General features: G+C 43.5%; 1 protein-coding gene and 1 pseudogene across 1 annotated transcript; both read right to left on the reverse strand.

Annotated features, from left to right (window-relative positions):
- Positions 1 to 15243, reverse strand: part of LOC130192427 (serine/threonine-protein phosphatase with EF-hands 1-like) — a 991358-nt pseudogene that overhangs the window by 959647 nt on the left and 16468 nt on the right.
- Positions 158 to 15038, reverse strand: plekho2 (pleckstrin homology domain containing, family O member 2). The gene is made up of 7 exons (XM_056412416.1): positions 14485 to 15038; positions 6830 to 6979; positions 6490 to 6612; positions 4778 to 4882; positions 4588 to 4686; positions 3075 to 3386; positions 158 to 2971 (listed from the first exon to the last, which is right to left on the reverse strand). The coding sequence occupies exons 1-7, from the start codon at positions 14491 to 14493 to the stop codon at positions 1607 to 1609; spliced, it is 2163 nt and encodes a 720-aa protein (XP_056268391.1). The 5' UTR covers positions 14494 to 15038; the 3' UTR covers positions 158 to 1606.

The raw sequence follows: 15243 nt of genomic DNA on the forward strand, positions 1-15243 counted from the left end.
TTTGTTGTGAATTTGACGTAAATAACCATTTATGTGGGCAGAGTTTTGAAAACAGATCTTTCTGAAGGAGGAGAGATGAATAGGCCACAAAGTAAATCAGAATAGATGTAACAATTTCTTAAACGTACAACTGCATTAAAGACTCAACACATAAACAGATAGTTTTCCTTTGTTTATTTGGGCAATCGCAAATTGTATCAAAAGAGTACAATATCTAAGGTTAGAACATTTTCTTTCATAATCTGAAAGGCATGACATATTTTAAATAGTCTTAAACACTACCATCATAGATGTATTATCAAATTATTGGACACAAATAGGGGGAATTCTCATTCATGATTCAAATGAATGTGAAAATAAACTAACAGGGGTTAGTGAGAGCCAAAAAGGCTGCTACAAGCTCTTTGTTTGGTGTTATGTGCAATATCAGTGTGAAAACATTATCAATAATAATAATGTGTTTGAATTATCAGTACTTAATTTTGCTTTAATCACATGATTAGTCTGAAAATATGAATTTCAGAGATCTCCTGAGCTAGGTTGGTACATCTCTCCTCATGTAACAATGAACAGCACATGCTGTAAGAGAAGCATTAAGTATATACAATATGGATCTCTAATAAACTGCGGAAACATCGTATCTGAAAATAGGATGAAAATCCCATTTAATCCACAAAGAAGAAGAATCTATTAAAACAATTGTGTCATTTCGTATTAACACTTTGTTGTACTTTTTTTGTTGCATGTTCACAATGTATTGACAGTGCTACTTTGTCATTATATTATTAATTCTCTAATTCATTTTCAAGTACTTGTTCTTGAAAATGTCAGATATTTCACATTAAAAACAACAACTGATATGTACACAGTAGAGCGGCAAGCAGAGAAAGTTAAACTACAAATAATTGCACTTAGGTAATTATGAGCTAGCCATTTAAAATGAGTCATGCTCCCCAAGTTTCAGTCAATAGCATCCTGCAAGAATGAGTCCTCGTCTCCACATGCTGATGATGTCTCCGTTTTAAGTGCGGAACTTTTGTCTCCCTCCTCTGGTGTCGAGAGCAATGTCATAAACGCCGTTGACGCTGCTTATGACTCAAGCTCAGCCTGGTGAGATCTACGCATCTCTCCCGCCCTCAGGAGTGTGTGTCCTCTACTTTGAAGGCTTTCTATTAATTTTTTTACTTCAATGTCGAGACCAATCGGAAAAACGCCTATTTTACGATGTATGCAAACCAATTACAAGAAAATCCATGGCCTCATATATTTATAGCAAAATCCACTCAGCTTTTCCTTCTGTGAAACAAAAGTTGAGTGTGCATACGTACGGCATGAATGTCACGGATGTTGCAGTCGACATTAGAGCGGACAAACGCCCTCTTGAATCTATTTATTACTTGTTTGTCATGATTTTAGTTTTAGAAAGGCAATAACGAATCTCACTTTTACTTCAGCCTCATGCAAATCATACATTAGTCTCTGTGGAGGAATCCGAAGCTCGACAGGCTTGCTGTGCCGATTAGAGGTTGCTAAGCTAAGACTGGACAACCACTGTCCAGGAGAGCGATTAAGTGAATTGGTCAATTCAATCTTCTGTGACTGACATTCACCAGCTCTTCCTGTTGCTCAAGTTGTGTGCAATTTTCAGTTTCTTGACTTCTTTCAGGACATGGTCGGCCTTCTTCAGCTTAGCCATGGCTTTGGCCAGCAGATCCTCGGTCTTGCCCTCCTCGTCACCTCCTCTCTGCAGCTGGGACACTCTGCTCAGGAGCTCCCTCGTCTTCTTCATCTCAAGCGCCACTTCGGTCTCAAGCTTCATGAAGTCGTCGCCGCCGGCTGCAGCGCTGGTGTGCTGTCCCGCCTCAACACGGACTGAAGAGTCAGACAGCAGATCTCCAATGGAGGTTGACCTGGCCTTGGTTGAGGGCTTGAGAGGCAGAGTGGGCCCCGAGCGCCGACCTGGGACGACCTTTGGTCTGACCTTTGGTCTGACCTGAGGCTTGGGTGGGGCCTTTATCGGCCTTGAACTAACGGGGATCTGAATGTCGTCCTCGCTGGCGTCCAACACATCCCGACCGGCGTGGCTTCCTCTCGACGCAGCCGCGGACGCCACCAGTGTGTCTTCGCTCCCAAAGCCCTCGCTGTCCACGTCTGAGTGCTGACCGCTGTCTACAGATTTCTCCTCCGTCTTCTTTTTCTTCTCCCCGGGAAAGTGACAGAGCAGCGGACTCAGGCGGAGGCTGTCGCTGACCGGGTCGTTCAAATAGACGAGCACCGAGGGGACTTGGCTCTTGGGTTGTGCCTCGTCTGCTGCAGGACAACTGGCTGAGGCATCTGAGCCTGTTGTCAGTAACTCAGTAGCGTCCTGTCCCTCATTCATCTTTTTCTCGTGGAGCAGAAGAGGACTGGGGCTCCTCCCGAGTGTCTCTATGGGTATCTGGGGCTCATTGTCGGATGCTTTGCTTTCGTCACTACCCATAGTCTCCTCTGATTCCTCTTCAGATACCTGTCCTTCTGTGTCGGGACTCTCAGGTTCATCATCTCTGACACTAGGTAGAGCTTCTTTCGCTATCGACTGGTCTACTTCATTGGTTTCTGCAGTTGTTTCTGCCACCTCCCCCTCACCGCCTTGTTCCTCACCACCTTCTTCCTCACCGCCTTCTTCCTCACCACCTTCTTCCTTACCGCCTCGAGCCTCTTGGTCTGGCTCCACAGCAGGATTGAAGGGTTTCCTCTTTTTGGATGGAGGGGTTGGAGGGTGGGACTTTGGCCTGGACTGTGAGGCCTCTGTAAGGTTGCTTAAGGAGTCGCTGGAGTTGGGTTTGTTGGGAGGGCTTGGCGGTGGACCTGTCTTTTTCCTGGCATCGGGACTCTTCTCCACCTTCTTATCTTTGACCTCTTCTGTGGTATCCTCAACATGTGAAGCACACGGCTTGGCTTCTTTAGATGGCGGCATTGGCGGCTTGAGGACCTTAAAACATTCAATATTATTTTAGAGACCATTTAATGCAAACCGAAAGATATACTCAAATAGTTCTGCATTGCATGACATGGGTTATATAGCACTATCATACCTTGTTCACTGCACCATCATCCTTGTCTGGTTCATCCTCAGGTGTTGAACAGGATTTTGCCTCTTTTGTCGGGGGCATTGGAGGTTTGATGACCTTTCTCTGGGGGCTGACCTGTGGCTCAGTCGGAGCCTCCTCCTCAGCAGTCTGTTTCTCTGCAGATTCACTGGCATTGGACGGAGGGGTTGGCGCTTTGATGGCCTCTTTGGGGGTTTCAGTGCCATCAATTTGGGCACGATGGGTCCCATTAGGCATTCTGGCATTCTCAAGATCGAGATCCAAACGCAGAATTCCATCAGATGACACATCAGCTATCTAGAGGGCAAAATAAAAAAGTCTTTTAATTAATTCAAAGCCAATATCCCATACATTTACAAAAAAAAGCTGTATGAGAAACATAAGTGCTGGTTGCAACAACAAAAAAGCAAAGGTGAAAAAATGGCCAGAGGGAGTCATGTCATACTCAATAGTCAGCTGCTTTAACTTTATAATTTTAACCGGAAGACTTTATTCATTCACATTACATTACATTACATGTCATTTAGCAGACGCTTTCATCCAAAGCGACTTACAATAAGTGCATTCAACCAAGAGTACAAACTCAGAACAACAAGAATTCGGATAGTAACATTTCTTCAAGAAAGTCGAAGTACAAAAGTACCATAAGTAAGAACCATTTAAGTGCCACTGAAGTGCTAGTCTGTGTTTTAATCCAGATATAGTCGTTTTTAAGTCTCCGGCGGAAGATGAAGAGACTTTCTGCTGTCCTGATGTCAGTGGGGAGCTCGTTCCACCACTGAGGAGCCAGGACAGCAAACAGTCTGGATTTCGAGTGATTAGCTCGAGGTGCAGGAGTCACAAGTCGATTGGCTGTTGCCGAGCGGAGCGAACGTGCCGGGGTGTACGGTGTGACCATATCCCGGATGTAGACGGGGCCCGATCCGTTCGTACACGGTACGCAAGAACCAATGTTTTGAAGCGGATTCACCTCGACATTTTATTCAGCTGCTGTCATTGAAACTCGGCACAGATATTTCATATTGAACTGGAGGGGATTATATACGCTCAAAAATCAGTACACGTGATTTAATTAGTCATTAACAACAATATTTATGTTAAAAGGCAATGGAATTAATGTGTACTATCAAGAATTGATCAAACAACTTGGAAACATAAAGTGTGGCATTAACTTAATTTAGATTTAGTCATAATAAATATTGTATTTTAAATATACTTAATACGGAACAATCACTGTAATTAACATTCGGATTAAAGGAGTCTTTTTGGAACCCAAAATATTATACTTCACGGCAGCTATGAAAATATGAACATAAACAATTTAGTTTAGATGGCGCTCTTATCCAGAGCTACACACACACATTCAGAACAAGACTTCTGAGATTCAAATCATATTCACTGTAGCGCCAGAGCCCTCGACACACACACACACACACACACACAAACAAAAGGAGTCTCACATTCACAGACACACACACACACACACAAAAACACAAACCTCTTTCATGTGTATCCTGGTCGGTGGCCGCCGGTTCCGGTTCCCTTTGGGCCTCGTTCGAGTAACATGCTCTAAGTTAATGCTTTCATCAACTGTGACCTGTGAAAACATGACGCTATTGATTTGCATTTCTCAGCTCAGCGTGCATAAAAAGTGTCGATGTCATTGACTGACATGAAGAGATGCTTACCTCATCGAAGATTTTGTTCTTTGCTCGATTGATGCCATCAATCAGCGCTTTAATCCAGGCCTCCTTCTCCTCAGCCGTCTGCGCTTGGAACTTCACATCATGGACCTGTCAGTCACATACAGCGGAGACATGACCCGTGTCAGCTATACAGAATCAACATTTCAAAATAAGGTTAAGGATCAAAGGTAAAACTATTGCTGGTTGTGGTACACACCCGTTCTGCTTTAGGAAAAATGTGTCTGGCACCATTCAGCCATTTAGAGCCCGGCTTGAGTTGGGTTACCCCGGAGAAACCAAGTGGCAGCCAAGTAGCTGTTCACATCCCGGTCAGGCCCTCTCACTCCATTCACGCTGAACGACCCCAATAGACTACAGACTGACGACGAATTCAGGAACTCTGAGTTTACCAAATAGGGTGTTGTTGTAAAATGTGGAATGATGGTATTTCAACTCGCAAAACAATCTTTTGTAACAATGTTTCCCCTTTTTTTAACTTCCCTATTCAGAAAATTGCAGTGACAATGCTCACCAAAACAATAGGTTTAGTCTCAGCTAAAATAGAGCTGGAAAGAAAAGAATAAAATCTCTATTGCATAACTAAAGGTTCGTTCACACCAAGCAAAACTATTTTTTCGCGCGACCGAATCCCATGAAAAGTCAACGTACAGACGCGTGTGGATGCGATAGACGCGATATTTTCCCAGGCGCGTTTGGGGCGACGCAATGTGGGCGACGCATTTACAGCGGCGCAATTTTCGCCCTGAGTTGAAATATTTCAACTTTGAGGCGGTAATCTCGCAACTCGGGCCAATCAGCTCTTGAGTTCTCTCTCGTAGCGCTGGAAGCGGAAGTCTTTCAGGCGTAACAGTAACTTCATCGGTGAAAGTGACCGAGCTGTGTGAGTCTACGGGTGATGTCATCAACCCAAACACGAGGGCGTTAGTGTGTGGGATGTCTACAACAAAGATAAAGCAGAACTAGTGGTTAGTTATTCTGGTGGATGAAGGAAATGATAACGGTCTTTCCGGAGACGAGACACGGAGATAAGCCCCAACCCTTGCGGAGCGTTTCGACGCTCATGGTGAGAACACCGTGAATGGTCGAGCGAGTAAACTCACGCGATTTGGGCGACGCGAAAAATCGCATCGCTTTTGGTGTGAACGCACATTGGGCGAAGGCAGGGTACATCCAGGGCACATATAGAGACATACAACCATTCACACCTACGGGCAATTTAGACATCAATTAACCTGAGCTGCATGTCTTTGGACTGTGGGAGGAAGACGGAAAACCCAGAGGGAACCCACGCTGCCACGGGGAGAACATGCAAACTCCACACAGAAGGACCGCCCCGACCGGGAATTGAACCCACGGCCCTCTTGCTGTGAGGCCACAGTGCTAGCCACTACACCACCGTGCAGCAGTTTAGTGGTATTTAAATGATTTCAAAATGAATCACTCATTTAGCCTGTGGTAGGTGTAAATATAAAATAGCTGTTGATGTCTATTTTGTCATTCTCTGTTCACCATGAAGGCAAGGAAAGAGTTTTCTGAAAGAATTGGACATGTCACGAAGTGAGTAATTGACATACAAATGGTCATTTTGTGGGTAAAGTATTCCTTTTAACCCGACAGCTGGATATCTTTCTTTTTTTTAAATCTATTACTATTTACACCAAATGACATTCTCACCCAAGCATTTCCCAGCTCACCTTGTTTCCAGGCTTATGTGATCGGATCAGTATCAGCCTGTGCTTCTTCTTGAAGGGGCTCTTTAATTCATGACATTTATCATAGTTTTCCAGGTCCAGCCTCTCTAAGCAGTTCTGCTGGTTCTGCAACACAAGACAAACAAGTTCTTCCAGTGACAGGATAAAGAGGACGGTTTCATCTTCATAGTTGTGCGACTGGGAGCTTTCTGTGATTTAATGACAGCAGGATCGAGTATGACTTTTCTACAGTTACAGGATTCAGTTCAGAAATATTTGTGCATATTGGTGAACGTGCTGCATGAGGAGGGACAAAACCCTTTCAGCAGAAATGGTAGCGTACCTCATTTTCATAGACCACAATCTCCGTCTTCTCCACATGGACGAAGCGGTCCTTGTAGCTTGCCAACAGCCTGCTGGGGGCCTTCTTCACCCAGCCAGCCTTACCCAGGAACGTTGGCTCTTTACTCTGGGCTGGGTCCTCTTTTGCACCCTGCAATGATAAGAGGAAGGAAATCACACTTAGAACACACACAGCACAGTACGACATTATCACTTTCTGTTCGTGCTTTTTACTGATGGAGTTACACAGAATACCTGTACTAGTAAAGTATGGAATGCCATTTTATTCAATATCAAAGAAATAAATAGATATGTCTATGAAATGGGGAAAAAATATTATGAAGATATGGATATGACATGAATCCCAATAAAAATAGATTAGCCAATAACTCAATCAATAAATGTAATATCAATAAGTAAATGAGTCAACTTAGTTTAATAAGTAAATAACACGTTTTTTTCATTTTATATTTCATAGCTTTTTTAATTTCCATCTATTTCATGAAAGAAAATGGGAAACCTGGTTATCTCCTAGATTTAGACCAGTGCGACGGAACGAGCTGGTTGGACCAGCCAGCTGACATTTTCAGGTACAGCCGCTAACTGAAGGTCCGGCTGGCTGAACCAAACCTGTTTGGGAGCTTCAGGGCAAACATTTTATTTTGGGCCTCATATTGCATCACCTGAGCACAATGTGAACTCAAACTGCCTCCTAAAGTTGTTGATTTTGTCAATGTTGTCATCCGGCCATCAGTGTTCCATGGAAAGCAATGGATGTTTTACATCACCGGTGTGTTTTACTTTATGCTGACAGCAGGATGTATGACACAGTTCTCTAAATTACTCACCAGCTAATAATATATTGTGGACACTCCTGTATTTTATCTGATTTCCGTTAAGGAATAAGCTAATATATATATATATATATAATACAATTATCTATAATTATTATCAAATGATATATGCTCCTATGATCTTGGGCTTATGATATATTGTGGAAACTCAATTGTTTTATCTAATTTCCGTTAAGGAATCATATATATATATATATATATATATACGTATAATTATACGTATATATATATATGATTCTATATAAATAACATCAATATATATTGTATAATTATATATCATTAATATAAAATGGTGTATGCTCCTATGATCTTGGGCAAATAAGACAGCGTCCAATCACTCCCATGTCTGGTGGTGTTCCTTTAAGTCGAAGTGGAAATGTGGCTGAGTGATCACTTTATGTTCAGATCAAAGTCTGAAGCCTGTCAAGAGATGGTGAGCAAGTGATGGTCGTGTCTCATCTGTTTGCAAAGCAGCCAGTAAAGGGCAGCATCAGGACACAGAATAATGAAGAGCAGCAGATGCTGTAGGCGACACAAAACACACTCACTGGTGCAACTGATAATGAAACTGTGAGCAAATGATAAGGGACCTGAAACACTTTACATTCACAACGAAAGTGGCACAGACCGTATTCATCCAGGGCACATTACATACTAAAACAATGGCAGTGTGTTTTGGGCATTGTGACAGCTCCATGGCCGTCACCCGTGGATTTGCCCCCAAAGCACCAGAGATTCGCCAACAACGAGGTTTTCGGTAACATGCTTTATTCAATTCACACTTCACTCAGCAGACCGCACGACGGCGCCTCTGCTCACTCTAAACTGCTCCTTTTATGAGAGCAGCGTCGGCTGCTGACTGATTGCCAATCAGACAGATCAGCTGGCTGATTACCAAACAGCCAGCAGCCGAGGCCAAATTGGAGACTCCACCCCCACAGCGGCCACAGGTATGAAGCAAGGTACAAAACCAAAAGAACTACATTAGACAATAGAATGTTGATGATAACAATTTAGCCACCATTGTAATCTATTGTAACGGATGGTGAATCCAAGCAGACCCCCCATGTCTGCAAAGATACACAGCCTTTGTTTCTGTTGGAGGGACTTACACAGGATATCTTTTTTTTTTGGTGTGGTGGTAGGAGGGGGGGATTAGGTGAAAGGTCATCAAACTGTTTTTCCACTTTCACTGTAACTGCGAGTGTATGTCCCAACGTGGTTAACGGCAGTGCAGCTGCTGGAAAGAAAGGAAACGGCAGGCACGAAGCAAAGACTGAGAGCCAGAAGGGACAAAAAAGTGAAGAAGAAAAGAAAAAAACTTTGCAGAACCACTTAAAAAATAGAGCGATAGCGTGCGATGAGGAAACGCTTTACCGCGTAAAAAATACAAGAGAGGCCTCGCTCTGCAGTACAGAAAGGGGCAGAGGGTGGCCTTGGCATGCCTCTGATGCGGGTGAACATGGTGACGGGGCTGGATGGAGGACTTCAGCACTGCACTGATCCAACCCTTTGCATCAGAGAGCGGGCAGGACTATTACACACAGGAAGTTCAGGGTCTCCAGTTCTGGACTAACACAGCAAGTCTGTTCTGCTCTGAGACACAGCACCTAACGAAGACTTTGACCTCAAAAAAACTGCCCACACACGTTTGTGCGATCTATTATTTGCCCTATCTGCAGTGTGGTCAACACGCCAAATGTCTGCTTGCATTGTGCAGATTAAAAATAATATGCAGAAGTTATGAAGTTACAGCATGCTAAAGTTAAGCTATGACGAGCTGGGTCACAAAAGAGGAAGAGAGAGCTGGGTTTTTCGTGGAAGAGGCACACCTCAGCAGACATGTGTTTCTGATGAAGTATTAGATCAGAGAGCATCTGGCACTCATTGATTTTCACGCTGACCTGCCCAGCCTGAAGTCAACACAAGCCTCGCTCACACTTTCCCCCCGCTAAGCCCTGACAGCTCGGGCTTATGGGGAAGACAGTGGAGCTGGACGAATACATTGTTACGCTGGTATGATTAATCCATTATAGATGAAACATAACTCGCCAATCGGTGAGGTCACCACTTCGGCCCTCACAAAAACTGCACTGAAAAAAGTCTGTGAAAAAACAAACAATAAAGTTCTGATTCAAAACGTGTGACTTGGTCAGATGAAAAAAAGCCAGACTCCACTGTGAAGATACACTTCCTGTGTTGTCCCAGCCAAATGTATTGCAATAAAAGACGGGAGTGTTTCCACGTGTAACTGCTGGCTTGATCGTACTGTCCACACCCTACCATAACAACATACTCGTCGCTCAGTGTTTCATTGGGATTCGAGCCAATCGCTGTGCGCAACGTGTGCATTCGAACACGCTTCATATGAGAACTCTCCTGCTTACTTCACTGTGTCGAGCTGCCACAATAAGGCCTCCGCTCGACACACCACAGACCACAGGTGGGTCCAGAAGCTCTGATGTGTGTGCAGACACTATGATACACTCACCGACTGAAATAAATATTCTGTTCTTTATTTTACTCTCACAAAGCATACTGTCAGTATGTACATCCTTATAAAGAACCATTAAACCCCCCCCCCCCCCCCCCGCATGCTTCCTTTCACTTTCTAGTGGTATTCTGAATTTACTCACTTATACTAACCAGACTGCAATCCTTGGATTCATCTAGAACTAAATAAAAAAGGGCAATGTGTTTCACATTATCGGGCCAATCAGTAACCTCATCTGATGCTGGTGCAAGGATGTTTTCACAGATGAATTACTGAGGCAGGGAGGATATCTATACTTATAATGCAGTCAAGGCCAAGTGTGAACATTTATGCAGACGTAGCACCCACGTTCTTCGTATCGTAGTGAAGTCTGACAACATAACCCCTGAACACTAATGGCTTCACAAGAACATTCATTCTGAAGTGACCAATGTAATCAATGTGAAAATGACCACAAAAATGCCTCATATCCCCAAAAACAAAGAATAGTTGCCATAAAGCACACAATTAAAGATTTTTTGATTGATCTCTCATTCTTTTTCACGATGATAAATGGAGAACAGCGGCAGTTCACTCTCAGTTAAACGATACAATAATATCATTTTGGTCAAACTTTAAAACAACTGTTCTCCTTTGTGTCGTCAGTAGTCATTTCAGTAGCAAATCCACACATTGGACACGCCATATATGGTTGTGTTACATGTATCCTGTTGTTCATTTCACTAAGGTGTCATGCGTGAGTTTGTTAAGTTCTCCCAACAGCGTTGTTTGACAGCTCCCTCAAACAACGGAGCCTAATCTGACCAATAGAACTATTCATAACCATTTTCCAAAAATGGCCAAATACTCCATCATCTTTTAAAAACACGCCATTCTGACACCCTCAACTTGGGCTCTACGAAGGAGGGAAGGGCGTTTCTCCACTCCTTCATCACGATTTAAAGAAGATTTATTAATCAATTAATCCCGAAACCAACCGACAGATGCTCAATAGTGACAACACGTCTGATGTTTTTTTAACAGCACCGTCTTTAACATCTGCTCCTCAATGCACATCATTTTGAGCTCAGTGATAAGTCATAGTTGTGTCCACAGGCTTCTTACAACACCTTGGCCAGGGTCTACAGAAGAAAATGGTCTCTCTTATCTTGGCATTCTTCGACAGTAACCTAACTTAACCGAGGCTGAATGTTCCAATCTGAATTTCATTCCCATCCCAGCTGTGAAAAAGCTAAATGTGTCACCTGACATTGTCTATGTGGAGAGAAGAGCAAGACTTTTACTTCCAGAACCCTGAATTCAGTCTTCCCCCTTTCCAACTCTGTATAGCTGAGGACGCAGATGCACAGAAACCAGGCGGCACCCTCCGGTTCTGCCGAGACATGAGTTTATGATCTCAATCTCTAGTTTTAAATCTTCTTTAATACAGCATGATGTTCATTTCGTAAATGATGGTCCATTTAGAGTCAAATAGATGATAAAGCAGGGTCTGCTTTAGGGTGGGCTAACTGTAATTGACAGGTCGCTGCCGCTACCAGAGCCTTAACCCCTTGAGCAATGAGAGAAAGAAATGTCCTCCAAAGGAACTTTTCGTTTTTTGAGTACTTTTTGTTTTGTCATTTTGACAACACACACATGCATTCACTATTGAGGACTTTCTCTTTTCATAAAGGCACTTTCCCAGACATTGTCAGCAGCGGCCCATTGAAACGACGCACACACACACACATACACGCACACACACATGCACACACACACACACATCCATTGTGCTGAGACGCATGGATAACAAGGCGACGATGAGAGAGGGTTAATTGTGTTCTGCCTGACACATAATGTGGCAGTCTGTTTCCTCTTTGCTGAATGGGTCAGGCAGACACGTCACACCATGCACTCTAGGTCAGTGGGATGGCGATAAATGGATGACTCATGGAGCGGAGACAAACGATCATCATGGAAAGGCCACAGTGTTTTTTAGGGGGTGAAAAATAAAGAAGATAAGGAAGAATGTGAAGTAGAGAGGAGGAAAACGGGAAATGACTCATACAAAATCTAGAGAATTAGAGAAAGAGCCTAACAGCTGTCAGTGGGGAAGCGGGCCAAGTCGTGGGTGTTGTTCATACTGACAATCCTCCCAGTGATAAACTACAAGCACTTTCAGTTCAGCTATAGATATTAGACTACAATATCCAAACAACAATGAAGAAAAAAATAAAAACGATATCTGTATTTCACAAGAGGTTTAAAAAGTTGTTTTGGACCTTTTTATGTCACGGCGTGTTACACTTCAGACTGGAGCGCGACATACGTCTGTATGACCTGCTCACACGGAAACAGGCTTCTTTCCACAAGCTGCTGGCAGTTATTGATTTTTCAGATCTGTGATTCCTGAACACCGCCTGCCTACAAACCAACTACCTGTGTGTGCTCTATTTGCACCAATCTAAGTTCATCAGCTGGAACCTAAATTTCTTCACTTTTATACCAATTTTAACCAAATTGTGTTGCAAAAACACATTTTCTGTCAGTGTGAAAAGCCTACTTCAGTATAATACATCAAGCCTCGCAGACTCCCATCGGTGTTGAATGCTGACACAGTCTTACATGTTCTACTGGATCCTTTCCAGGCAGTTTAAGTCCTATTAGACCTCACCATTCTGCACTTTGGGAATCCCCAACCACACCTGGACGTCATATTCTCACGTCACAAAAAGGTCATTTATCGAGCCGGCGAAGGTTTTAAGTAAATTCATAAATCTCGTGTTCAAATATCACAAATATTGCCATAAAACACACTAAAGTTTTTCGGAATGTCATTTCTTTGTGTGCAAAGTAACTTATTTTTTTGAAGGAGCTATTTCGCTTCTGATTTCAATGTACCGGTAAATCAAAAGTAGGTCCCACATTTCAGATTGCTGATGGGTTACATTATAGTGTTATAATGATGGTCGCAGTTTTTTATTTTTTTTAAGTGTTCATGTGATCTGAAGGCTGACAGGTGGATGTGGGTTGAAGAGGAACTTGGTCCCACCACCACCTGCTGCGCAACACTCTACTCCATCATGCCATCCACATAACACAAACTGAACGGATGAATGCAAAGTCAAGCGGTTATGAAAGATGCAGATTTAATTTTGGATTAAGTCAGTCATAATTGTCTCACTGTGTTCATTACTCGTCCACACAGCAAGAGGAAGAAGTTTAAATGTCGGTTGTAGCTGTTTCGTGGTTTATGGCCTACTCTAAGAAGTAGGGAGAAGTAAAAGAAAAAAGAAAAGAGCTCTGCATTTAATTATCAGATTGTGGACTGTGAAGTGAAGGCAGCTTTTTGTGAGAGTTTTTGATCAATGTTACAACCAAAGGGCGGGGTGGTGCAGGAACATGTTTGCAACAGGTCCCATGCATACTGTTGGTATAATATATGTCTCTATACTTGACTTCCTTTTTTTAGAGCAAGTTTGCTTCCTCAAAATGCACCAACGCATGTCGTCGATCAATATCTGCATTATAGTGCTCTGTGTCTGAAGTATGGCGGCTATATGTTTCAGGATCAAATGTAGTATTTATTCTACTCGGATGCCACATCTCAAAAGAGCAAAATCTCGTTACAATGTGTGACGAGTGTTTGATAAGGACAAGCCAAGCATCCTTTATACATATGGCAAATGATTATGAAATCATGAGAGGTTATTCAGCCTCTATATGTTGACACGTTCGGCAAAGGTACAACCTGACCAGTGTTTTATATTTGTGAAATAACAGCCTTTAGATATGACCCCCGCCTTGCCAAACGTAACCTTTGTGTGGCGCGTGTAACCCAACACGAAACGTTCTAATGCAAGTCGCGCGCACACTAAATGGAGATAAGGTCGCATGTGGACAGCCACACGTCGCGCTGCTTTAAAATGAAACATGTGTACAGGTGGCGTCGCGTGAGTTCTCTCTGTCAACACGTTGATGCAACAGATTGACAGGTGGGCAGGTGCTCTCGTGCCAAATCATGTTGACTTTATTTGACATGCAGCGGACAGTTTGGTACCGCTCAGAATATCTAACTTCTTTCTCTAATCCCTGTTACTTATGTATGACAGAAATAGCCAAGTGTCTCCTCTGTAGGGCCCTAACTGCTCTAATGTCTTGGTCGCGCCCTTGGCGAAGAAGTGTACAACGTCCCGCAGTGAACGCATACTTCAGCGTTCACTTTCACGACACACGTCTCAGGAACTACAGCCCGACATTGGAAAGACGATATAAAGGTGCATCCAAAAGGCGAAGCAGCACACACGGGCGGACTGAAGTGATACTCACATCTTCCATGATGGACCAAAATCCGTTATGTGAGTGGAGCCCTAAAAAAAAAAGTCCCTCGACTGTCGCCCTTATCCTCGCCAGAAACAGTTCACTTGTCCCCCGTTGGTCGGCAGCGGACACATATCCCACAGCGGGCGTACACAACAAGTGAAGACAACAAGGACCCGTGCAGTATATGACACCAAGGGTCGTCTCAATCGCTTTTTTTCCTCTTTTGATTTAGAGGAAGAAGAAAAAAAGTTCGAAGAAGAAAAAAAAGTTGGGTTTCCGGTTGAAGTCTCTCTTTTTTTTGGTACACTCTTCGAATCGAAAAAGTCCGTCGAGGAGGAGCAACGCGATCAGCACCGTCTGTTCATCCTCCTCCGGACTCAAGCTCCACGCAGCCGAGGCTGTTGCTGAGAGTTCGGGTCGGCCGACGCCGTCTCCATTTCTTCTGATGGTCACATCGACGAGCAGAAAGGAACACAGGCTGCACAGAACCGCAGCATCCTCTGAGATTCGTGGAAAGCGGTCCTTCCCTCATCAACAAGAAGGAAACAAGCGTTCTATCGTTCACCAAACTTCAGAAAGGGAGCATCCCCCCCAGGATTGTTGTTTGACTTGATGCTTTTTCTTCGCCTATACATATTTATGTATATGTATAAATACGTTAGGACATACTGGATGATGAACTTTATAGTGGCCTCTCACGTTACTACACTCAGCACTTCCTGGTGGGTGTGGCTGTTCCTGGGCCAGTTGGTTTAAAACGTGCCA

The sequence above is a fragment of the Pseudoliparis swirei genome, chromosome 4, assembly GCF_029220125.1.
Source record: "Pseudoliparis swirei isolate HS2019 ecotype Mariana Trench chromosome 4, NWPU_hadal_v1, whole genome shotgun sequence".
Taxonomy (NCBI): Eukaryota; Metazoa; Chordata; class Actinopteri; order Perciformes; family Liparidae; genus Pseudoliparis; species Pseudoliparis swirei.